Below are 26,610 nucleotides of genomic sequence, written 5' to 3' on the forward strand. Positions count from 1 at the left end.
GGGTCTCTGTCCCTGGAAGCAGAGGCCAGGCTGGTGACACTCAGAGATGGAGGGTGGGTACCCTCACCAGTCATCACTCAGCTTGCCCCTTTCTCACCCCCCAAGTCATCTCTGTGGCCTTCCTGTGGGGAGTAAATCCAACCTTCCCAGAGCATTTGAGGACACGGGGAAGACACTGGTGCCAGGCTGGGTTTCTGTGTCACAAACAAAAATAAGTCCCCGGGTTTGGAGACCCTTGGGTATCTGCGTGGTGCTGACAGACCCCAAAGCCAGGACACAGCAGAGGCCAATGCTGGGGTGGGTGGGTCATCCCTCTCAGGGTCAGGGGTCCCCATCAGCCTTGCTATTGCAAGTGTGCCCCCCAGGCCAGTGTGATCAGCATCACCTGAAAGCTCGTTAGAGGCAGACTCTCGGGTCCACCCCACACCTGCCGGGTCAGAATCTGCATCTTAACAGAATCTTCTGACTCTGAACAGGAGAAGGGGAGAGGCTGCCCCACCCCACAAAATGGGGTCTCAGCCTGGCTGTGTATCCACAAACCTGGACCGCTGCTAAAGTAGCATTTCTAAGGTGTCCCCTAGGCATTCACAAATTCTACAAAGTTCCACAGGTGATTGTGACTCAGAGCAGGAGTGATATCCCTGTGACAAGAGTTCCCTATGTAGCCCCAGAACCCCAGCTCTGAAGGGAAAAGTCAAATGTGAAAGAGAAAGGGCTGCAGGGGACACTGACTGTGCACCCTGACCCAGAGTTGTGGGGACTGCCCAGGGCAGCAGTGCCCCAGGTTTGTGCTTGTCCAAACAAGGGTGTGTCTGTCTGTCTGTCTGTATCTGTGTTTATGTGTGTGTATGGAGGGAATCACAGCTAAAGAGGGAGAGGCCTCCACTGTTGCCAGGGAACCAAAATGTAGACAGAAAGGGGAAGGAGAGGTCCAGGGAGGCAGAAATGAGAGGAGGAGAGGGAGGGACCTGGGCAGAGACCCCGCCCCCAGTGCATGTGACCCCACTAAGCACTCCTGCCCCTGGAGGAGGCTCAGTGCAGAGGCAGGAAGGACAGCAGAGCTGAAGCATCTGGACAGCGGCAGTTGTGAGCACTTCTGGAGCCCAGGCCCTTCTCAAAGAGGGAGGGACAGAGCAGGCAGCAGACACCATGGAGCCCCCCTCAGCCCCTGCCCACAGAGGGCACAGCCCCTGGCAGGGTCTCCTGCTGGCAGGTAAGAGGGGATGATTCCCTGAAGGGGGGCAGTAGATAGAGGACAGAGATTGCTGGGGTCTCCTGGGGAGGACAGGGCTCTGAGAGAGGACAGAGGACTTTTGTTTGGACCTGAGAGTAGAGGACATGGGCTCAGAGTAGGATGGGTGGAGGGGGCTCAGCAACAGGAAAATTTTAGTGAACTGGAGTTGGTGAGGGGTAGGAAACTCATAACTGCAATATTTTTTTGAAGTTACATTTTGAAAATAAGATAACTATATCCAAGTGATACTTCAGAAAAAGAACATAACCAGGGGCACCAAACATGGTCATAACTAATAAACCTCAGAAATTGACAAACAAACACCAGGACGAAGAGGGCCCTGAGAACACTCATTCATTCATCCAAGGTGTTTGCAGCCTGTTCCAGGCACTGGAGGTACCACAAGATCACACAAGTCCCTGCCCTCAGGAGCTCACATTCTATGGAGAGAAAGACAGACAATCAAAGAAATCTGAATGTGATGTCAGGGACACACAAGTGGCATGAAGGGAACAGAGCAGGGAAAGGTCAGACAGTGAAGACAGAGGGTCTTTAGAGAGGAGGTCAGGGAAGGCATCTCCCAAGGATGCACCTGAGAGTGAGCAGGGCTCTGAGGGCAGTGAGGGAGTGAGCCAGGCAGACACCTGGGAAGAGTGTTGGGAACAGAGGAAATCACAAGCCCAGAGGGGCTGACGTAATGGTGGTCATGCTCCTGACCTTGACCAGTAGACATAGACACACACACACACACACACACACACACACACACACACACACACACTCCAAGTCTAAGAGATGAAGAGACCTGTTCAGGACCCAGGGCCTCATCTTTCCATCCCAGTACATAGGTCCAAATATTGATTGATCTCTCTCTCTTCCCTCCTAGTCTCACTCATAACCTTCTGGAACCCGCCCACCACTGCTCAACTCACTATTGAATCAGTGCCGCCCAATGGTGTCCAAGGGAAGGATGTTCTTCTACTTGTCCACAATCTGACAGAGAATCTCATAGGCTATGGCTGGTTCAAAGCAGACAGAGTCGATCCCAATCAACAAATTGCAACATATGTGATAGACACACAAGAAATTACCCCAGGGCCCGTATACAGTGGACGGGAAACGATATACCCCAATGGAGCCCTGCTGTTGCAGAACGTCACCCAGGAGGACATAGGATACTACACGCTACAAGCCTGGAAAAAAAATTTTCTAAGTCAAGTAGGAACTGGACAGCTCCACGTATACCGTGAGTGATTCCTCTCTGACCTCTTGGGTTGGGTGGGGTGACACACACACAGGATTAACAGGCCTGGACTGTGCCTACATCCCCCTCTGCATTACGTCTCATGTTGAGGTTTGAGCATTTAGTGCAGGACACATACAATGGAGACAAACTTCATAAGATCGGAATTCCTTTCCCAGAATCCAGGTCTTGCAGACATTCCCTGCAGAGAGAAGAATCAATCTGATGAGAGTAACTCAGCAGAGGGAGATCAGTCTCAGTCCAGCCCCCTGGGCTCCTCCCCATGAACATGACCATGAGGAAGACTCTGCACAGCTCCGTCAGGGCCTGGCCTGAGGGGCTCCCTGGGATCCCCACAGGGAAGCTATATCTGGGAAGCCCCTGCCCAGACCCCTGTCTCAGGGCTCCTGACTCCAGTGACCTTGGGCAGCCTGCGCCAGGGTTAGATTTTGGCCACCTGGACAGGGTTGACTGGGAACAATGATTTCCTGGCTGCCCTAGTCCCAAGGCTCCTGAGCTGGTCACCAGCCAGGGCTCAGCCCAAAGAGCCACAGCTGGGCAGGGGCGGAGCCTGATCCTTCACCTGAGGCTTGCCATGGAGAACGCAGATGGACAAGGTCCCCAGGCCATTAGCCAACTGCCCTGGGGGTATAGGGGACTCTAAAGGATGGTCACCATCCACAGAAAGGAACGGAGGACAGAAGATGCTCCTGGCAGCTCCTCATCCACCAGGGATCAGGCCCAGGGAGGTGTCTCTCTTGAATGCCATTTATTTGGGCAGCTCCTCCATACTAAGCTTTAGGGCAAGTATTTGGGGATGTTTTAAGGATAATTCACAGACAACATATTAATCCAGAGACAATTTACCTGATTTTATTTGGGGGAAACTGAGGCACAAGGTGATACAGTCATTGAATCAGGGTCACATAGACTATGAGTGGCAGATCAGAGTCATGGCAAGATCTTAGTTCAGCCACAGCCCCGATCTCTCCACCACCCTGGGGACATCTATGGACCCCAAAACCAGCCGTTGGATCAGATCAAACAGCTTCTTTTTAGAGATCCACAGCTCAAGGTAGATTTTCTGGTAGGAGAGTGACAGCAAGAGGAGATTTAACCTGTTTTTACTCAAGAACCAAATTACCTGCATCAACAATCAGAGTCAATGCAGGGAAAGTCCAGGCCGCCCCTCAGGTGGCTGATCCACATCTCCCTACACTGAACTTAAAATCACTTATTTGGTTCCTGATGTGTTGGTGTCACTCCCACTGGAGTATAAAGGAAAGGACTTTGTTTTCTTACTCCCCACTCTACACCTGCAACCAGCACAGGTCCCAACAACTCAATTGCTCTTTTATGAAGGAGGGAAGAAATGATTGGTGAATGAGTGAATGAATGAATGATCCATAATCTCCTCCCAGACTGGAACCTGGGTTCAGAATCCTAGTTTATGATCACACTTGTTCTCTGTCTCTCCAGGGGCTGAGACCCATGTTCCATCCCTCTCACCACCAGCCCCTAAAGCCACTCCGAGAAAAGAGTATCATGACTGTGGGGCTGCTCAGAAAATAGAAGAGTTTTTAAGGCCGTTCTGGCCCTGTCCCTGGGAGAGCCATGGGCTCTTGCTGCCTAAGGTCTTTGATGTCACTGGTAACCCCCACTTCTCTGACCTTGGATGTTTCTGGCTCTCTTTGAGCCTTCCATGTCCCTCATCATCCTCCCCCTTCATTCCAGCTGGGACAGACCCTGTTCCGCACAGCTTCTTCCACTCTTAAGCCTCCCCGAATTCTCGCACTAACACCTGTAGCCAGACCCACCCTCCTGGCAATAGTCAAGGACAGAGAAATAAGTGGGAGCAGCAGCCCCTTGAGGCTCCATCATGAGCTAGTTACCCCAAGTCACCAGGAGAATGAGCTTCCACTGTACCACCATCCAGGGCTTTTTCCCTCCACAATGTCAACAAGTGGAATATGCCATGGGACAGGGGCGTGATTCTCTATGTGATTCAACCAGGGAGTCAAAGGCAGGAGGACAGGTCTGCAGTCCTCAAAAGCTCACAGGCTGATTTCACCTGTTTGCCTCCTGACTCACATCCTCATCCTGGTGAGGCTCCCATTAATCTAGTGGTTTCTGGGACCTTCCCAAGGTGGGGCTGACCAGACCCTGCACTGTCTGCACTGTCTGACTGGTTTACTGCCTATTTCACACACAGAAGTCCTCATGATGACACCTTTACCATAGGGTGGGATGCTCACAGAGGGTGAGCTCCACCAGCCTCTGTCCTTTCACTCAGACATTGCCCAATTTGGATAAATTTGATCAAACTTATGTTTCCGGAGGTCAAAAGAGAGCCACATACAAGCTTTGGACCTTCTTCCCATATTGCCTGACTGACCATACAAATTGGTGACAGAGACCACTTTCCTAAATTTACTAACATAACACATATCATTTCAACTAATTTGGTAGTATTCCTCCCTTTTTGTAACAGAGACACGTCAGACTTGCCACCTAATCAATTCTGTCCTCATAACAGGACTCACATGTCTCTCTCTACCCAGGGGGCCACTGATTTCAAACCCACTGTAGCATCTTCCTTTGATGATAATGTGATCCTGGTTGGACTGCAGAACTTGGTCTACGACCTTTAGTGCTCTCTAGAGAGATATTCCTCCAGAAACTGGTGTTACATCTTTGGGGCATTAATATTAACTTTCAATATGGAAAAAATTTAACTTCTCAGATTTCTGTCTCATAATTTTATTTAAAAATGGTCCGTGAGGGCTACATTCCACCCTCCGACCTTTCTACTGGTCACCCTTCTGCATTTGAAAACATCTACTTGTATTTCAAGAAAGATCAACATGGTCCTCACTGCCCTCTGCAGTGGGAGAAGAGACTTTAAAGACCAAGGGCAGAGCACAGGGTTCTGCTCTCAAAGCCAGCCAGCACCCGCCTGTCCCCCTCACTCTTTCCTGGATCATATCTAGCCTTAATACTGCTCTATCCTTTATGGAGTCACTGTCTCATGCCAGTCACCATGGAACACCTGGGCAGACCTGCCCCACTTCATGGCCCTGCAGCCTGAGTACGGAACTGACCTCTGGGCTTGCTCCTGATCTCCCAGTATACTATTTCTCCTCAAAAACCCAGTTCCAGGCTATGTTGCTCAGTCCTCCCTGGGTTTAAGAACTATAGGTAGGCCCATCATTACCCATCTCTAGGATAACCCTGGAAAGCAAGGCCTCAGGGAAAACTCATCTACACTAGATGATGTAGGTCTGTGTAATAGAAAAGGCCTCAGCACGCACACTTTCCAGGTGAGGACTCCAAGGTTGGTCAGACAGTTAGCTGGTCAGTGAAGAACAAGGAGAAGCACTGGGTGGTCTCTGACTCCCGGTCCTGTGTCTTTCCATGACCAACCGTGATGCTTATTTGACTTGGGAAAGTCTGTGTTTTCTCCCAGACCTAGAGCAGGTGGCCTTACATTCTCTGCCCAGATCTTTATGCATTTGCCTTGGGATACACAGACCTGCCTTATTCTTTTAAGGACTTGGGTTGGCAGAGAGGTGAGAGATGCCAATTGTGATTGAAGAGGCCTTTAGAGGAATCAAAGGTCCCACACAAGGCAATATTCTCTCTGTTATCTGTGCAGCGGAGTTAACCAAACCCAACGTCACATGCAACAACTCCAGCCCCGTGGAGCATGAGGACCGTGTAGTGTTAACATGTGAAGCTGAGACTCAGGACACCACCTACCTGTGGCTGATCAACAATCAGAGCCTCCTGGACAGCACCTGGCTGGAGCTGTCCCTGGACAACAGGACTCTCACTTTACTCCGTGTCACAAGGAATGACACAGGACCCTATGAGTGTGAAACCCGCAACCCAGTGAGTGCCCGTCGCAGTGATCCATTCTACCTCAATGTTCTCTGTGAGTAACTTCTGTCCCTACCTGGCCCAGGGTGTCTGCCCAAATCCACACTACCAGAGGCCAGGCCACATCCATCCCTCTCAGATTTGTGTACACAGACCCTCAGCCCTGGACACCAGGCTGGCCATGACTTCCTGTCTCAGGCAAATCTGGGCAGGCCCAGCCTTGAGCCAAGACTAGGAGGGGACGGGCTGCTGCTGCCTTGAGAGGCTCGGGGTCAAAAACCTGTGATGGGAGAAACAGGTTAATGTCTCAGACTCAGGATGAGTGAACACAGAGGGGTCATGGTTGGGAGTTTTTAAGGCAAGGTTGTGACCTGGCTCAGAAGGATACTGTGGCCCTCGTACAGACCAGGAGCTTCCCCTTCCCTCTGATTACATCACAAATGGCTTTATTCTGTTTGCTCTAGATGGCCCGGCTGCCCCCACCATTTCCCCCTCAGACTCCTATTACCGTGCGGGGGCAAACCTCAGCCTCTCCTGCCACGCGGCCTCTAACCCGCCTGCACAGTATTCTTGGCTTATTAATGGGAGGCCCCAGCAATCCACACAGGAGCTCTTTATCCCCAACATCACTGCGAATGATAGTGGATCCTATACCTGCCTCGCCCATAACTCTGTCACTGGCTTCAATAAGACCACAGTCAAGACTATTACAGTCTCTGGTAAGTAGCTCCCTGGACCATTGGCACCAGGCTTTGGGGTAGAAATCTGTCTGGTTTTCAGGAAAGAACCTCGCGAAAGCTATTGCCCATCTTGTGTCCATCCTGTTACTGAACCCTCCTATGACATCTCTTCAGACTCTTCCTCCCCTTGCTCTCTGATTTCCCAGAGCAGATGTGGGTCCAGCCTGGAATGTGGGGAGGGGGTTCTCTCAGCACCAGAAAGCCCCATACAGTGGAGGGGGCTTCACAGAGGGAGAAGGAAGAAGGTCCTTCTGTTCCTGGCTCACCTTATGACTGACTCTGCTCTGATGCCACCTGTGGTGGGACAGGGGCATGTAGGGAAGATACATGGGCAGCCTGTCCTCAATCTGGCCAAATTGTGCCACCCACTGACACCAGAGCCTTTCTCAGGCCAGGCTGCAGGAAAATGGGAAAAGAGACTGAACTGTGTCCTGGCTCTGAAGTCACCAGCTATATGACACTGTGAGACACTAGCACATACCTATACCAAAGGAGAACAGTGAATTATGGTGAAGACTTGGAAAAATAGGTAGATTCATCCATGAAGTCCCTTCATGGGATGGAAGGAGCAGTGCCAAAAAGTTTAGAGTTTACAGAGAGGGCTAAGTGTACCAGCATTTTATTAAAACTGTGACCACTTCTCTCTAGAGATTTCCTTCTCTGTGATACTCAATCCATGAACCAAGAAGTAAAAGTCTTATTCAGATTGAGAAACCCTAGACTGGAACTTCTCCATGTCCTAAGGTCATGATGACTGGCTGGGCCATGCTCATTCTCTAACAAACTATTTAGCAAAAGAAACACCTTCACTTCTCTATTTAAAGCTACCATACCCAAGAGCACGCCTGATCTTTCATAAAGTCACAGAAAGCTCTAACAAAGGGTCACACAAAAGCTAATGGGAGAAAAATTGCAGCTGCTGATGAGGATGCTGGATACATGGGCTGAGAAGAGGTTTCTGGTGATGATACTATGGAGATTGACATGGGGAACCAGTCTGCGGTCATACTGGCGTTATTAGGGGCTCAGAGAGGAGGTGCAGCCCTCCCCGTACAGACTGTCACCTGAACAAAAACACTCGTCCTTCTATAGGGGCCAGAGCCATCGTCTCGGTCACCTTTACACAGCTCACAGTGGGATCTGAGAACTGGCTGAGGAATGACTGTGACCACAGTCCTACTCTCACTCAGTCACCTTCTCTGTTTTCCACAGATCCAGTGGCACAGCCCTCCATCCAAGCCACCAACACCGCAATCGCAGAACATAAGGACGCTGTGGTCCTGACCTGCCTCACAAATGACACTGGGATCTCCATCCAGTGGTTCTTCAATAACCAGAGTCTCTGGCTCACAGAGCGGGTGAAGCTGTCCCAGGACAACAGCACCCTCACCATAGACCCCGTCAGGAGAGAGGATGCTGGGGATTATCAGTGTGAGGTCTCCAATCTGGTCAGTTCCAGCAGAAGCGACCTCCTCAGCCTGGATGTGAAATGTAAGTGACCTCTTGTCCGATCCTTCATCTGCCCAGGACGATGACTCTCCCAATGTTGTGCAAAATGGATAGAAGTCACAGGGGGAAGAATATCCATTAGGAGATGATTACAATAAACAAAATGGCAAAATACTTAAGAGCTCAGTCTCTGAATCAAATGTAGTAAGTTTCTCATCCTGAGTCTGGCTTATACTGTGTGACCTCGCACAAGATTCCTTTTTTTTCTTTCTGTTACCATTTTTAATGTCATAAAATATACCTAAGATTTACAATTTTAACCATTTTTAAGTGTATACCTCAGTGGCATCAGTACAGTCATACTGTTGTGCAACCAACACCGCTATCCATTTCCAAAACTTTTTCATCTTACTATACTAAATTCTGTACCCAATTAACAATAATTTCTCACTCCCTGCTTTAGCCCCTGGTAACCAGCATTCTAGTTTCTGTCTCTATGAATTTGACTATTCTAGGTAAGTAGTATAAGTGGAATCAGACGATATTAGTCCTTTTTCTGTCTGGCTTATTTCACCCAGCATAAATATGTTCAAGGTTGCATCCATATTTTACCATATACCAGAATTGTATCCCTTTTTAAGGTTGAATAATATTCCCTTGTACGTATATGTCACATTTTGTTTATCATTCATCCATCTGTGAACTTCTGGATTGTTTCCACCCTCTGGGTGTTGTGAATAATGCTGCTGTGAACATGAGTAGACACATATCTGTTCCAATCCCTGCTTTCAGTCCTTTGGGGTATTTATCCAGAAGTGGAATTGCTGGATCAAATGGCTATTCTTTGTTCAATTTTCGGATCAACTGCTACACCATTTTCCGCAGTGGCTGCACCATTTTACATTCCCACTAACAATGCACAGAAGTTCCGATTTCTCCACATTCTCGCCAACACTTGTTGTTTTCTGTTTGTTTCTTTGTTTTTAAATAGCCATCCTAATGGGTGTGAGGTGGTACCTCATGGTGTTTTTGATTTGAATTTCCCTAACGGTTAGTGATGCTGAGCATCCTTTCATGTGCTTATTGGCTGTTTGTGTATCTTCTTTCGAGAAATGTCTGCTCAAGTGCTTTGCCCATTTTTTGACTGAGTTTTTTATTGTTGCTGAGCTGTAGTTCTCTATATTCTGGATGTTCATCCCTTATCAGATATATAATTTGCAAATATTTTCTCCCATTCTTTGGCTTATCTTTTCACTTTTTGGAAAGTGTTCTTTGATGCACAAAAGTTTTTAATTTTGGTGAAGTCCAATTTATCTGTTTTTCATTTTGTTACCTGTGCCTTTGGATTCATGTCCAAGAAATCACTGCCAAATCCAAAGTCATGAAACTTTCACCCTATGTTTTCTTCCAAGAGATTTTACATTACGGTCTTTGATCGATTTTGAGTTAATTTTTTGTATAATGTGTTAAGTAAGGGGTCCACCTCATTGTTTTGCATGCATATCTAGCTTTCCCAACACCATTTGTTGAAAAGACTGTCTTTTCCCCGTTGAATGGTTGGGGCACCCCTGTCAAAAATCATTAGACAATATATGCGAAGGTCTATTTCTGGGCTCTCTATTCCATTTCATTGGTCAAGATGTCTGTCTTTATCCTAGTACCACATTGTTTGGTTACCATAGCTTTGCAGTGAATTTTGAAATCAGGAAGTGTGAGTCCTCTTACTTTGATCTTTTTGAAAATACTCTTGGATATTTCGGTTCCCTTGAAATTCCACATGAAGTTTAGGATTGCTTTTTCTGAAGGGAACAGAGCATGGAAAGGGCAGACGGTGAAGACAGAGGGTCTTTAGAGGGGAAGTCAGGGAAGGCATCTCCCCAGGACGCCCCTGAGAGTGAGCAGGGCTCTGAGGGCAGTGAGGGAGTGAGCCAGGCAGACACCTGGGAAGAGTGTTGGGAACAGAGGAAATCACAAGACCAGAGGGGCTGACTTAATGGTGGTCGTGCTCCTGACCTTGAGCAGTAGACACAGACACACACACACACAGACACACACACACACACACACAGACACTCCAAGTCTAAGAGATGAAGAGACCTGTTCAGGACCCAGGGCCTCATCTTTCCATCCCAGTACATAGGTACAAATATTGATTGATCTCTCTCTCTTCCCTCCTACTCTCAGTCATCTGGAAACCGCCCACCACTGCTCAACTCACTATTGAATCAGTGCCACCCAATGGTGTCCAAGGGAAGGATGTTCTTCTACTTGTCCACAATCTGACAGAGAATCTCATAGGCTATGGCTGGTTCAAAGCGGACAGAGTCGATCCCAATCAACAAATTGCAACATATGTGATAGACACACAAGAAATTACCCCAGGGCCCGTATACAGTGGTCGGGAAACGATATACCCCAATGGATCCCTGCTGTTGCAGAACGTCACCCAGGAGGACATAGGATACTACACGCTACAAGCCTGGACAAAAAGTTTTCTAAGTCAAGTAGGAACTGGACAGCTCCACGTATACCGTGAGTGATTCCTCTCTGTCCTCTTGGGTTGGGTGGGGTGACACACACACAGGATTAACAGGCCTGGACTGTGCCTACATCCCCCTCTGCATTACGTCTCATGTTGAGGTTTGAGCATTTAGTGCAGGACACATACAATGGAGACAAACTTCATAAGATCGGAATTCCTTTCCCAGAATCCAGGTCTTGCAGACATTCCCTGCAGAGAGAAGAATCAATCTGATGAGAGTAACTCAGCAGAGGGAGATCAGTCTCAGTCCAGCCCCCTGGGCTCCTCCCCATGAACATGACCATGAGGAAGACTCTGCACAGCTCCGTCAGGGCCTGGCCTGAGGGGCCCCCTGGGATCCTCACAGGGAAGCTATATCTGGGAAGCCCCTGCCCAGACCCCTGTCTCAGGGGGCCTGACTCCAGTGACCTTGGGCAGCCTGTGCCAGGTTTAGATTTTGGCCACCTGGACAGGGTTGACTGGGAACAATGATTTCCTGGCTGCCCTAGTCCCAGGCTCCGGAGCTGGTCACCAGCCAGGGCTCAGCCCAAAGAGCCACAGCTGGGCAGGGGCGGAGCCTGATCCTTCACCTGAGACTTGGCATGGAGACCACAGATGGACAAGGTCCCCAGGCCATTAGCCAACTGCCCTGGGGACGTAGGGGACTCCAGAGGATGGTCACCATCCACAGAGAGGAACGGAGGACAGAAGATGCTCCTGGCAGCTCCTCATCCACCAGGGACCAGGCACAGGGAGCTATCTCTCTAGAATGCCATTTATTTGGGCAGCTCCTCCATACTAAGCTTTAGGGCAAGTATTTGGGGATGTTTTAAGGATAATTCACAGACAACATATTAATCCAGAGACCATTTACCTAATTTTATTTGGGGGAAACTGAGGCACAGGGAGAAACAGTCATTGAATCAGGGTCACATAGACTATGAGTGGCAGATCAGAGTCATGGCAAGATCTTAGTTCAGCCACAGCCCCGATCTCTCCACCACCCTGGGGGCCTTATGGACCAGATCAAACAGTTTCTTCTTAGAGATCCACAGCTCAAGGTAGATTTTCTGATCTGGAGAGTGACAGCAAATGGAGATTTAACTTGTTTTTACTCAAGAACCAAATTACCTGCATCAACAATCAGAGTCAATGCAGGGAAAATCCAGGCCGCCCCCTCAGGTGGCTGATCCACATCTCCCTGCACTCAACTTGAAATCACTTTGTTTCCTGATGTGTTGGTGTCACTCCCACTGGAGTACAAAGCGAAGGACTTTGCTTTCTCATTCCCCACTCTACACCTGCAACCAGCACAGGACCCAACAACTCAATTGCTCTTTCAGGAAGGAGGGAAGGAATGAATGGTGAATGAATGAATGATCCCTAACCTCTTCACAGACTGGAACCTGGGTTCAGAATCCTAGCTTATGACCACACTTGTTCTCTGTCTCTCCAGGGGCTGAGACCCATGTTCCATCCCTCTCACCACCAGCCCCTAAAGCCACTCCGAGAAAAGAGTATCATGACTGTGGGGCTGCTCAGAAAATAGAAGAGTTTTTAAGGCCGTTCTGGCCCTGTCCCTGGGAGAGCCGTGGGCTCTTGGTGCCTAAGGTCTTTGATGTCACTGGTAACCCCCACTGCTCTGACCTTGAAGGTTTCTGGCTCTCTTTGCACATTCCGTGTCCCTCATCATCCTCCCCCTTCATTCCAGCTGGGACTCACCCTATTCTGCACAGCTTCTTCCACTCTTAAGCCTCCCCGAATTCTGGCACTAACACCTGTAGCCAGACCCACCCTCCTGGCAATAGTCAAGGACAGAGAAATAAGTGGGAGCAGCAGCCCCTTGAGGCTCCATCATGAGCTAGTTACCCCAAGTCACCAGGAGAATGAGCTTCCACTGTGCCACCATCCAGGGCTCTTTCCCTCCACAATGGCAACAAGTGGAATATGCCATGGGACAGGGACATGATTCTCTACATGATTCAACCAGGAAGTCAAAGGCAGAAGGACAGGTCTGCAGTCCTCAAAAGCTCACAGGCTCATTTCACCCCTTTGACTCCTGACTCACATCCTCATCCTGGTGAGGCTCCCATTAATCTAGTGGTTCCTGAGACCTTCCCAAGGTGGGGCTGGCCAGACCCTGCACTGTCCTACTATTTCACACACATAAGTCCTCATAATGACACCTTTACCGTAGGGTAGGATGCTCACAGATGGTGAGATCCACCAGCCTCTGTCCTTTCACTTAGACACTGCCCAATTTGGATAAATTTGATCAAACTTATGTTTCTGGAGGTTGAAAGAGAGCCACATGCAAGCTTTGGACCTTCTTCCCATTTTGCCTGACTGACCATATAAATTGGTGACAGAGACCGCTTTCCTAAATATACTAACATAACACATATCATTTCAACTAATTTGGTAGCATTCCTCCCTTTATGTAACAGAGACACGTCAGACTTGCCACCTAATCAATTCTGTCCTCATAACAGGACTTACATGTCTCTCTCTACCCAGGGGGCCACTGATTTCAAACCCACTGTAGCATCTTCCTTTGATGATAATGTGATCCTGGTTGGACTGCAGAACTTGGTCTACGACCTTTAGTGCTCTCTAGAGAGATATTCCTCCAGAAACTGGTGTTACATCTTTGGGGCATTAATATTAATTTTCAGTATGGAAAAAATTTAACTTCTCCTCAGATTTCTGTCTCATAATTTTATTTAAAAATGGTCCATGAGGGCTAGATTCCACCTCCTCCCCTTTGTACTGGTCACCCTTCTGCATTTGAAAACATCTACTTGTATTTCAAGAGAGATAAACATGGTCCTCACTGCCCTCTGCAGTTGGAGAAGAGACCTTAAAGACCAAGGGCAGAGCACATGGTTCTGCTCTCAAAGCCAGCCAGCCCCCGCCTGACCCTCTCATTCTTTTCTGGATCATTTCTAGTCTTAACTCTGCTCTATCCTTTATGGAGTCACTGTCCCATGCCAGTCACCATGGACCACCTGGGCATATATGCCCAACTTCATGGCCCTGCAGCCTGAGTACGGAACTGACCTCTGGGCTTGCTCCTGATCTCCCAGTATAGTATTTCGCTCAAATACCCAGTTCCAGGCTATGCTGCTCAGTCCTCTCTGAGTTTAAGAACTATACAAAGGCCCATCATTACCCATCTCTAGGATAACCCTGGAAAGCAAGGCCTCAGGGAAAACACATCTATACTAGATGATGTAGGTCTGTGTAATAGAAAAGGCCTCAGCACCCACACTTTCCAGGTGAGGACCCCAAGGTTGGTCAGACAGTTAGCTGGCCAGTGAAGAAGAAGGAGTAGCACTGGGTGGTCTCTGACTCACGGTCCTGTGTCTTTCCATGACCAACCCTGATGCTTATTTGACTTGGGAAAGTCTGTGTTTTCTCCCAGACCTAGAGCAGGTGGCCTTACATTCTCTGAGTGCTCAGATCCTTATGCATTTGCCTTGGGATACACAGACCTGCCTTATTCTTTTAAGGACTTGGGTTGGCTGAGAGGTGAGAGATGCCAACTCTGATTGAAGAGGCCTTTAGAGGAATCAAAGGTCCCACACAAGGCAATATTCTCTCTGTTATCCGTGCAGCGGAGTTAACCAAACCCAACGTCACATGCAACAACTCCAGGCCCGTGGAGCATGAGGACCGTGTAGTGTTAACATGTGAAGCTGAAACTCAGGACACCACCTACCTGTGGCTGATCAACAATCAGAGCCTCCTGGACAGCACCTGGCTGGAGCTGTCCCTGGACAACAGGACTCTCACTTTATTCCGTGTCACAAGGAATGACACAGGACCCTATGAGTGTGAAACCCGCAACCCAGTGAGTGCCCGTCGCAGTGATCCATTCTACCTCAATGTTCTCTGTGAGTAACTTCTGTCCCTACCTGGCCCAGGGTGTCTGCCCAAATCCACACTACCAGAGGCCAGGCCACATCCATCACTCTCAGATTTGTGTACACAGACCCTCAGCCCTGGACACCAGGCTGGCCATGACTTCCTGTCTCAGGCAAATCTGGGCAGGCCCAGCCTTGAGCCAAGACTAGGAGGGGACGGGCTGCTGCTGCCTTGAGAGGCTCGGGGTCAAAAACCTGTGATGGGAGAAACAGGTTAATGTCTCAGACTCAGGATGAGTGAACACAGAGGGGTCATGGTTGGGAGTTTTTAAGGCAAGGTTGTGACCTGGCTCAGAAGGATACTGTGGCCCTCGTACAGACCAGGAGCTTCCCCTTCCCTCTGATTACATCACAAATGGCTTTATTCTGTTTGCTCTAGATGGCCCGGCTGCCCCCACCATTTCCCCCTCAGACTCCTATTACCGTGCAGGGGCAAACCTCAGCCTCTCCTGCCACGCGGCCTCTAATCCACCTGCACAGTATTCTTGGCTTATTAATGGGAGGCCCCAGCAATCCACACAGGAGCTCTTTATCCCCAACATCACTGCGAATGATAGTGGATCCTATACCTGCCTCGTCCATAACTCCGTCACTGGCTTCAATAAGACCACAGTCAAGACTATTACAGTCTCTGGTAAGTGGCTCCCTGGACCATTGGCACCAGGCTTTGGTGTGGAAATCTGTCCGGTTTTCAGGAAAGAGCCTCCCGAAAGCTATTGCCCATCTTGTGTCCATCCTGTTCCTGAACCCTCCCACGACATCTCTGCAGACTCTTCCTCCCCTTGCTCTCTGATTTCCCAGAGCAGATGTGGGTCCAGCCTGGAATCTGGGAGAGGGTTCTCTCAGCCCCAGAAAGCCCCACACAGTGGAGGGGGCTTCACAGAGGGAGAAGGAAGAAGGTCCTTCTGTTCCTGGATCACCTTATGACTGACTCTGCTCTGATGCCACCTGTGGTGGCATGTGGAGAAGGTACATGGGCAGGGTGTCCTCAATCTGGCCAAATTGTGCCACCCACTGACACCAGAGCCTTTCTCAGGCCAGGCTGCAGGAAAATGGGAAAAGAGCAAGCCTCGGTGCAGACTCCGATGAGCCGTGTCCTTGCTCTGAAGTCACCAACTGTATGACACTGTGTGACACCAGCACAGTACCTATACCAAAGGAGAACAGTGAATTATGGTGAAGACTTGGAAAAATAGGTAGATTCATCCATGAAGTCCCTTCATGGGATGGAAGGAGCAGTGCCAAAAAGTTTTGAGTTTACAGAGAGGGCTAAGTGTACCAGCATTTTATTAAAACTGTGACCACTTCTCTCTAGAGATATCCTTCTCTGTGATACTCAATCCATGAACCAAGAAGTAAAAGTCCGATTCACATTGAGAAATCCTTTAGATTGGAACTTCTCTAGGTCCTAAGGTGATGATGACTGGCTGGGCCATGATCATTCTCTAATAAACTATTTAACAAAAGAAACACCTTCACTTCTCTATTTAAATCTACCATACCCAAGAGCACGCCTGATCTTTCATAAAGTCACAGAAAGCTCTAGCAAAGGGTCACACAAAAGCTAATGGGAGAAAAATTGCACCTGCTGATGAGGATGCTGGATACATGGGCTGAGAAGAGGTTTCTGGAGCTGATACTATGGAGATGACATGGGGAACCAGTCTGCGGTCATGCTGGTGTTATTAGGGGCTCAGAGAGGAGGTGCAGCCATCCCCTTATAGACTGTCACCTGAACAAAAACACTCGTCCTTCTATAGGGGCCAGAGCCATCCTCTCGGTCACCTTCACACAGCTCACAGCGGGATCTGAGAACTGGCTGAGGAAGGACTGTGGCCCCAGGCCCACTCTCACTCAGTCACCTCCTCTATTTCTCCACAGATCCAGTGGCACAGCCCTCCATCCAAGCCAGCAACACCATAGTCACAGAAAATAAGGACGCTGTGGTCCTGACCTGCCTCACAAATGACACTGGGATCTCCATCCAGTGGTTCTTCAATAACCAGAGTCTCTGGCTCACAGAGCGGATGAAGCTGTCCCAGGACAACAGCACCCTCACCATAGACCCTATCAGGAGGGAGGATGCTGGCGATTATCAGTGTGAGGTCTCCAACCTGGTCAGTTCCAGCAAAAGTGACCTCCTCAGGCTGGAGGTGAAAGGTAAGTGACCACTTGTCCCATCCCATATCTTCCTGGGAGGATGGATGACTCTACCAATGTCGTGCAAAATGGATAGAAGCTACAGAGGGCAGAATATCAACCAAGGGACCAATACAGTATACAGAATGGCAAAGTGGTTAAGACCTCAGTCTCTGAATCAAATATACGAAGTTTCTTATCGTGGGTCTGGCATTTCCTGTGTGACCTTGCACAAGATTCTTTCTTTTTCTGTTACCATTTTTTTTTAATTTTTTGTATATTGCAGTAAGATTGGTTTATAACATTGTATAAATTTCAGGTGTACATCATTATACTTCTATTTCTGCATAGAATACATCATGTTCACCACCCGAATACTCATTACAACTCATCACCACACACGTGCCGAATTATCCCTTTCGCCCTCCTCCCTCCCCCCTTTCCCTCTGGTAACCACCAGTTCAATCTCTGTCTCTATGTGTTTGTTTATTGTTGTTATTATCTACTACTTAATGAAGGAAATCATATGGTATTTGACCTTCTCACTCTGACTTATCTCACTTTGCATAATACCCTCAATGATCTTAAAGGAAAATCTTTCAGTGTTTCACCACTGAATATGCTGCAAGCTGTGGGCCTTTCATGTAAAGCCTTCACTATGGTGCACTAGTTTCCTTCTATTCCTAAGAGTGCCGGTATTTTGTTTAATCAGTAACCACTTCTCTAGAGATTTCCTTCACTGTGATATTCAATCCACAGACCTGAAAGTAAAAGTACTCTTCAGAGTGAGAAATCCTTTGACTGAAAACTCTTCAATGCCTAAGCTTATGAAGACTGGACAGGGCCATCCCCATTCCCTAACAAATTATTTAACAAGAAGTAAATGCCTTCCCTACTTACATAAAGTTCCCTTGGCCCCAGACATGGACAGCCTGCCTTCCCCAACACACACAAAAGTGTATATAGGGAATAGGACCTGATATTTTTAGAGTCAAAGAAAGTTCTAGAAAAAAGACAACAAAAGTACATGAGAGAAAAATTCCACTTAATCATGAAAATGCTGGACACATGGCCTGAGAAGAGGTTCCTGGTACTAGTACTACAGAGATGTCCAGGGGAACTGGTCAGTGGTCATCCTGGGGTGATCTGGGTCAGAGAAAAGGTGCAGCCCTCTCCTTACAGACTGTCACCTGAATAAATACTTACAACACTGTTCACAGGGTCAGGGCCATCCTCTGGGTCACCTTTACGTAGCTGACTGTGGGATATGAGAACTGGCTGAGATCTCTGAGGAGGGACCGTGGCCCCAGGCTCCAGCCCCACTCTCAGTCAGTCACCTCCTCTGATTCTCCATAGACTCAGTGGCACAGCCTTTCATCCAAGCCAGCAACACCACAGTCACAGAAAATAAGGACGCTGTGGTCCTGAGCTGCCTCACAAATGACACTGAGATCTCCATCCAGTGGTTCTTCAGTAACCAGAGTCTCTGGCTCACAGAGCGGGTGAAGCTGTCCCAGGACAACAGCACCCTCACCATAGACCCCGTCAGGAGAGAGGATGCCGGGGATTATCAGTGTGAGGTCTCCAACCTGGTCAGTTCCAGCAGAAGCGACGTCCTCAGCCTGGATGTGAAATGTAAGTGACCTCTTCTCCGATCCCACATCTTCCCGGGATGATGACTCTCCCAATGTTGTGCAAAGTGGATAGAAGTCACAGGGGGCAGAATATCCATTAGGACATGATTACAATAAACATAATGGCAAAATAGTTCAGAGCTCAGTCTCTGAATCAAATGTAGTAAGTTTCTCATCCTGAGTCTGGCTTATACTGTGTGACCTCGCACAAGATTCTTTCTTTTTCTTTCTGTTACCATTTTTAATGTCATAAATTACACCTAAGACTTACAGTTTTAACCATTTTTAAGTGTATACTTCAGTGGCATCAGTAGAGTCATACTGTTGTGCAACCAACACCGCTCTCCATTTCCAAAACTTTTTTCATCTTACTATACTAAATTCTGTACCCGATAAACAATAACTTCTCACTCCCTGCTTTAGCCCCTGGTAACCAGCATTCTAGCTTCCGTCTCTATGATTTTGACTATTCTAGGTAAGTAGTATAAGTGGAATCAGATGATATTAGTCCTTTGTGTGTCTGGCTTATTTCACCTAGCATAAATGTGTTCAAGTTTGCATCCATATTGTACCATATACCAGAACTGTATCCCTTGTTAAGGTTGAATAATATTCCCTTGTACGGATATGTCCCATTTTGTTTATCATTCATCCATCTTTGAACTTCTGCATTGTTTCCACTCTCTGGTTGTTGTGAATAATGCTGCTATGAACATGAGTAGACACATATCTGTTCCAATCCCTGCTTTCAGTCCTCTGGGGTATTTATCCAGAAGTGGAATTGCTGGATCAAATGGTAATTCTTTCTTCAATTTTCGAATGAACTGCTACACCATTTTCCACAGTGGCTGCACCATTTTACATTCCCACTAACAATGCACAGAAGTTCCAATTGCTCCACATCCTCGCCAACACTTGTTGTTTTCTGTTTGTTTCTTTGTTTTTAAATAGCCATCCTAATGGGTGTGAGGTGGTACCTCATTGTGTTTTTGATTTGAATTTCCCTAATGATTAGCGATGCTGAGCATCCTTTCATGTGCTTATTGGCTATTTGTGTATCTTCTTTCGAGAAATGTCTGCTCAGGTGCTTTGCCCATTTTTTGACTGGGTTTTTTATTGTTGCTGAGCTGTAGTTCTCTATATTCTGGATGTTCATCCCTTAACAGATATATGATTTGCAAATATTTTCTCCCATTCTTTGGGTTGTCTTTTCACTTTGTGGATAGTCTTCTTTCATGCACAAAAGTTTTTAATTTTGGTGAAGTCCAATTTATCTATTTTTCCTTTTGTTACCTGTGCCTTCGGATTCATGTCGAAGAAATCATTGCCAAATCCAAAGTCATGAAGCTTTCACCCTATGTTTTCTTCCAAGAGATTTTACATTTCAGTCTTTGATCCATTTTGAGGTAATTTTTTGTATAATGTGTTAAGTAAGGGTCCCACCTCATTGTGTTGCATGCATATCTAGCTTTCCCAACTCCATTTGTTGAAAAGACTGTCTTTTCCCCGTTGAATGGTCTGGGCACCCCTGTCCAAAATCATTAGACAATGTACGCGAGAGTTTATTTCTGGGCTCTCTTTACCATTCCATGGGTCAACATGTCTGTCTTTATCCTAGTACCACACTGTTTGGTTACCATAGCTTTGCAGTAAATTTGGAAATCAGGAAGTGTGAGTCCTCTAACTTTGTTTTTTTTTTTGAAGATACTCTTGGATGTTTCTGTTCCCTTGAAATCCCACATGTAGTTTAGGGTTGCTTTTTCTGTTTCTGCAAAGTAAAGGTCATTGGGACATTCATAGGGATCGCATTTGAATGTGTAGATCACTTGGGTATCATCGTCATCTTAACAATATTAAGTCTTCCAATCCATGAACACAGAATGTCTTTCCATTTACTCATGTCTTTTTATTCCTTTCCACAATGTTTTTTAGTTTTTCAGTGTACAAGTCTTTGATCCCCTTGGTTACATTAATTCCCCAGTATTTTACTCTTTTTGATGTTATTGTAAATGGAACGGTTTTCTTAACTTCCTTTTCAGATTCTTAATTGTCAGTCTATGGAAACACAACTAGTTTTCGTACATTGATTTTGAATCCTGCAACATTGCTGAATTCCTTTCTTAGTCTAAGAGGTCTTTGTAGAATCTTTATGGTTTTCTGCATATAAGTTAATGCCATCTGCAAACAGACGTAATTGTACTTCTTCTTTTCCATTTGGAGGCTTTCCCTTTCTTTTTCTTGACCAATTGATCTGGCTGGAACTTCTGTACTATGCTCCACAGGGGTGGTGAAAGGAGCATCCTTGTCTTCTTCCTGATCTTAGAGGAAAAGCTTTCAGGGCCGGCCCCATGGCATAGTGGTTAAGTTCAGCGTGCTCTGTTTCGCTGGCCTGGGTTCCCGGGTTCAGCCCCGTGTGAGGACCTACACCACTCATCAGCCATGCTGTGGTGGCGACCCACATACAAAATAGACGACGACTGGCACAAGAGTTAACTCAGGGCCAATCTTCCTCAAACAAAAAAAGAGGAAGATCGACCACAGATGTTAGCTCAGGGTGAATCTTTCTTACATAAAAAAGAAAAGAAGCTTTCAGTGTTTCACCATTGAGTATGATGCTAGCTGTGGGACTTCCCTATAAGGCCTTCACTGTGATGCACTAGTTTCCCTCTATTCCTAAGAGTGCCAGTATTTTGTTAAATCGGTAACCACTTCTCTAGAGCTTTCCTTCACCATGATATTTATCCCATAGACCCGGAAGTAAACGTCCTTCTCAGGGCGAGAAATCCTTTGATTGAAAACGCTTCAATGACTAAGCTTATGAAGACAGTGCAGGGCCATCCTCATTCCCTAACAACTTATTTAGCAACAAGTACATGTCTTCGCTACTTACATACAGTTCCACTGGCCCCAGAGATGGACAGAGTTGGCTAGCCTGCCTTCTCCAACATACACGGAAGTGTATATAGGAAATAGGACCTGATATTTTTAGAGTCAAAGAAAGTTCTACGAAAAGAGGCAACTAAAGTTCCGGAGAGAAAAATTCCACTTGATTATGAGGATGCTGGACATGTGGTCTGAGAAGAGGTTCCTGGTGCTGATAGTACGGAGGGGTCCAGGGGAATTGGTCAGGGGTCATCCTGGGGTGATATGCGGGTCAGAGAGGAGGTGCAGCCCTCGCTTTACAGACTGTCACCTTAATGAATACTTAAAACCTTGTGCACAGGGCCACGGCCATCCTCTTGGTCACCTTCGCACAGCCCACCGTGGGATCTTTGAACTGACTGAGATCTCTGAGGAAGGAGCATAGCCCCAGAGCCCGGCCCCACTCTCACTCAGTCACCTCCTCTGTTTCTCCACAGACCCAGTGGCACAGCCCTCCATCGAAGCCAGCAACACCAAAGTCACAGAAGATAAGGACTCCGTAGTCCTGACCTGCCTCACAAATGACACTGAGATCTCCATCCAGTGGTTCTTCAGTAACCAGAGTCTCTGGCTCACAGAGCGGGTGAAGCTGTCCCAGGACAACAGCACCCTCACCATAGACCCCGTCAGGAGAGAGGATGCCGGGGATTATCAGTGTGAGGTCTCCAACCTGGTCAGTTCCAGCAGAAGCGACGTCCTCAGCCTGGATGTGAAATGTAAGTGACCTCTTGTCCGATCCTACATCTTCCCGGGACGATGACTCTCCCAATGTTGTGCAAAGTGGATAGAAGTCACAGGGGGCAGAATATCCATTAGGACATGATTACAATAAACATAATGGCAAAATAGTTCAGAGCTCAGTCTCTGAATCAAATGTAGTAAGTTTCTCATCCTGAGTCTGGCTTATACTGTGTGACCTCGCACAAGATTCTTTCTTTTTCTTTCTGTTACCATTTTTAATGTCATAAATTATACCTAAGACTTACAGTTTTAACCATTTTTAAGTGTATACTTCAGTGGCATCAGTAGAGTCATACTGTTGTGCAACCAACACCGCTCTCCATTTCCAAAACTTTTTTCATCTTACTATACTAAATTCTGTACCCAATAAACAATAACTTCTCACTCCCTGCTTTAGCCCCTGGTAACCAGCATTCTAGTTTCCGTCTCTATGAATTTGACTATTCTAGGTAAGTAGTATAAGTGGAATCAGATGATATTAGTCCTTTGTGTGTCTGGCTTATTTCACCTAGCATAAATGTGTTCAAGTTTGCATCCATATTGTACCATATACCAGAACTGTATCCCTTGTTAAGGTTGAATAATATTCCCTTGTACGGATATGTCCCATTTTGTTTATCATTCATCCATCTTTGAACTTCTGCATTGTTTCCACTCTCTGGTTGTTGTGAATAATGCTGCTATGAACATGAGTAGACACATATCTGTTCCAATCCCTGCTTTCAGTCCTCTGGGGTATTTATCCAGAAGCGGAATTGCTGGATCAAATGGTAATTCTTTCTTCAATTTTCGAATGAACTGCTACACCATTTTCCGCAGTGGCTGCACCATTTTACATTCCCACTAACAATGCACAGAAGTTCCAATTGCTCCACATCCTCGCCAACACTTGTTGTTTTCTGTTTGTTTCTTTGTTTTTAAATAGCCACCCTAATGGGTGTGAGGTGGTACCTCATTGTGTTTTTGATTTGAATTTCCCTAATGATTAGTGATGCTGAGCATCCTTTCATGTGCTTATTGGCTATTTGTGTATCTTCTTTCGAGAAATGTCTGCTCAGGTGCTTTGCCCATTTTTTGACTGGGTTTTTTATTGTTGCTGAGCTGTAGTTCTCTATATTCTGGATGTTCATCCCTTAACAGATATATGATTTGCAAATATTTTCTCCCATTCTTTGGGTTGTCTTTTCACTTTGTGGATAGTCTTCTTTCATGCACAAAAGTTTTTAATTTTGGTGAAGTCCAATTTATCTATTTTTCCTTTTGTTACCTGTGCCTTCGGATTCATGTCGAAGAAATCATTGCCAAATCCAAAGTCATGAAGCTTTCACCCTATGTTTTCTTCCAAGAGATTTTACATTTCAGTCTTTGATCCATTTTGAGGTAATTTTTTGTATAATGTGTTAAGTAAGGGTCCCACCTCATTGTGTTGCATGCATATCTAGCTTTCCCAACACCATTTGTTGAAAAGACTGTCTTTTCCCCGTTGAATGGTCTGGGCACCCCTGTCCAAAATCATTAGACAATGTACGCGAGAGTTTATTTCTGGGCTCGCTTTACCATTCCATGGGTCAACATGTCTGTCTTTATCCTAGTACCACACTGTTTGGTTACCATAGCTTTGCAGTAAATTTGGAAATCAGGAAGTGTGAGTCCTCTAACTTTGTTTTTTTTTTTGAAGATACTCTTGGATGTTTCTGTTCCCTTGAAATCCCACATGTAGTTTAGGGTTGCTTTTTCTGTTTCTGCAAAGTAAAGGTCATTGGGACTTTCATAGGGATCGCATTTGAATGTGTAGATCACTTGGGTATCATCGTCATCTTAACAATATTAAGTCTTCCAATCCATGAACACAGAATGTCTTTCCATTTACTTATGTCTTTTTATTCCTTTCCACAATGTTTTTTAGTTTTTCAGTGTACAAGTCTTTGATCCCCTTGGTTACATTAATTCCCCAGTATTTTACTCTTTTTGATGTTATTGTAAATGGAACGGTTTTCTTAACTTCCTTTTCAGATTCTTAATTGTCAGTCTATGGAAACACAACTAGTTTTCGTACATTGATTTTGAATCCTGCAACATTGCTGAATTCCTTTCTTAGTCTAAGGGGTCTTTGTAGAATCTTTATGGTTTTCTGCATATAAGTTAATGCCATCTGCAAACAGACGTAATTGTACTTCTTCTTTTCCATTTGGAGGCTTTCCCTTTCTTTTTCTTGACCAATTGATCTGGCTGGAACTTCTGTACTATGCTCCACAGGGGTGGTGAAAGGAGGTTCCTTGTCTTCTTCCTGATCTTAGAGGAAAAGCTTTCAGGGCTGGCCCCATGGCATAGTGGTTAAGTTCAGCGTGCTCTGTTTCGCTGGCCTGGGTTCCCGGGTTCAGCCCCGTGTGAGGACCTACACCACTCATCAGCCATGCTGTGGTGGCGACCCACATACAAAATAGACGACGACTGGCACAAGAGTTAACTCAGGGCCAATCTTCCTCAAACAAAAAAAGAGGAAGATCGACCACAGATGTTAGCTCAGGGTGAATCTTTCTCACCAAAAAAAGAAAAGAAGCTTTCAGTGTTTCACCATTGAGTATGATGCTAGCTGTGGGACTTCCCTATAAGGCCTTCACTGTGATGCACTAGTTTCCCTCTATTCCTAAGAGTGCCAGTATTTTGTTAAATCGGTAACCACTTCTCTAGAGCTTTCCTTCACCATGATATTTATCCCATAGACCCGGAAGTAAACGTCCTTCTCAGGGCGAGAAATCCTTTGATTGAAAACGCTTCAATGACTAAGCTTATGAAGACAGTGCAGGGCCATCCTCATTCCCTAACAACTTATTTAGCAACAAGTACATGTCTTCGCTACTTACATACAGTTCCACTGGCCCCAGAGATGGACAGAGTTGGCTAGCCTGCCTTCTCCAACATACACGGAAGTGTATATAGGAAATAGGACCTGATATTTTTAGAGTCAAAGAAAGTTCTAGGAAAAGAGGCAACTAAAGTTCCGGAGAGAAAAATTCCACTTGATTATGAGGATGCTGGACATGTGGTCTGAGAAGAGGTTCCTGGTGCTGATAGTACGGAGGGGTCCAGGGGAATTGGTCAGGGGTCATCCTGGGGTGATATGCGGGTCAGAGAGGAGGTGCAGCCCTCGCTTTACAGACTGTCACCTTAATGAATACTTAAAACCTTGTGCACAGGGCCACGGCCATCCTCTTGGTCACCTTCGCACAGCCCACCGTGGGATCTTTGAACTGACTGAGATCTCTGAGGAAGGAGCATAGCCCCAGAGCCCGGCCCCACTCTCACTCAGTCACCTCCTCTGTTTCTCCACAGACCCAGTGGCACAGCCCTCCATCGAAGCCAGCAACACCAAAGTCACAGAAGATAAGGACTCCGTAGTCCTGACCTGCCTCACAAATGACACTGAGATCTCCATCCAGTGGTTCTTCAGTAACCAGAGTCTCTGGCTCACAGAGCGGGTGAAGCTGTCCCAGGACAACAGCACCCTCACCATAGACCCCGTCAGGAGAGAGGATGCCGGGGATTATCAGTGTGAGGTCTCCAACCTGGTCAGTTCCAGCAGAAGCGACGTCCTCAGCCTGGATGTGAAATGTAAGTGACCTCTTGTCCGATCCTACATCTTCCCGGGACGATGACTCTCCCAATGTTGTGCAAAGTGGATAGAAGTCACAGGGGGCAGAATATCCATTAGGACATGATTACAATAAACATAATGGCAAAATAGTTCAGAGCTCAGTCTCTGAATCAAATGTAGTAAGTTTCTCATCCTGAGTCTGGCTTATACTGTGTCACCTCGCACAAGATTCTTTCTTTTTCTTTCTGTTACCATTTTTAATGTCATAAATTATACCTAAGACTTACAGTTTTAACCATTTTTAAGTGTATACTTCAGTGGCATCAGTAGAGTCATACTGTTGTGCAACCAACACCGCTCTCCATTTCCAAAACTTTTTTCATCTTACTATACTAAATTCTGTACCCAATAAACAATAACTTCTCACTCCCTGCTTTAGCCCCTGGTAACCAGCATTCTAGTTTCCGTCTCTATGAATTTGACTATTCTAGGTAAGTAGTATAAGTGGAATCAGATGATATTAGTCCTTTGTGTGTCTGGCTTATTTCACCTAGCATAAATGTGTTCAAGTTTGCATCCATATTGTA

At 46.6% G+C, this 26,610-nt stretch overlaps 1 protein-coding gene across 1 annotated transcript; it reads left to right on the forward strand.

Moving 5' to 3' along the window:
- The first annotated feature begins 1,141 nt into the window (after positions 1–1,141).
- Positions 1,142–18,786, forward strand: LOC131396895 (carcinoembryonic antigen-related cell adhesion molecule 5-like). Its single transcript, XM_058529397.1, has 8 exons — positions 1,142–1,213; positions 2,121–2,480; positions 6,133–6,411; positions 6,821–7,075; positions 14,684–14,962; positions 15,372–15,626; positions 16,874–17,152; positions 18,488–18,786. The coding sequence occupies exons 1-8, from the start codon at positions 1,150–1,152 to the stop codon at positions 18,772–18,774; spliced, it is 2,058 nt and encodes a 685-aa protein (XP_058385380.1). The 5' UTR covers positions 1,142–1,149; the 3' UTR covers positions 18,775–18,786.
- The last annotated feature ends 7,824 nt before the right edge of the window (positions 18,787–26,610 follow it).

The sequence above is a fragment of the Diceros bicornis genome, chromosome 34 (assembly GCF_020826845.1).
Source record: "Diceros bicornis minor isolate mBicDic1 chromosome 34, mDicBic1.mat.cur, whole genome shotgun sequence".
In the NCBI taxonomy this organism is placed as follows: domain Eukaryota; kingdom Metazoa; phylum Chordata; class Mammalia; order Perissodactyla; family Rhinocerotidae; genus Diceros; species Diceros bicornis.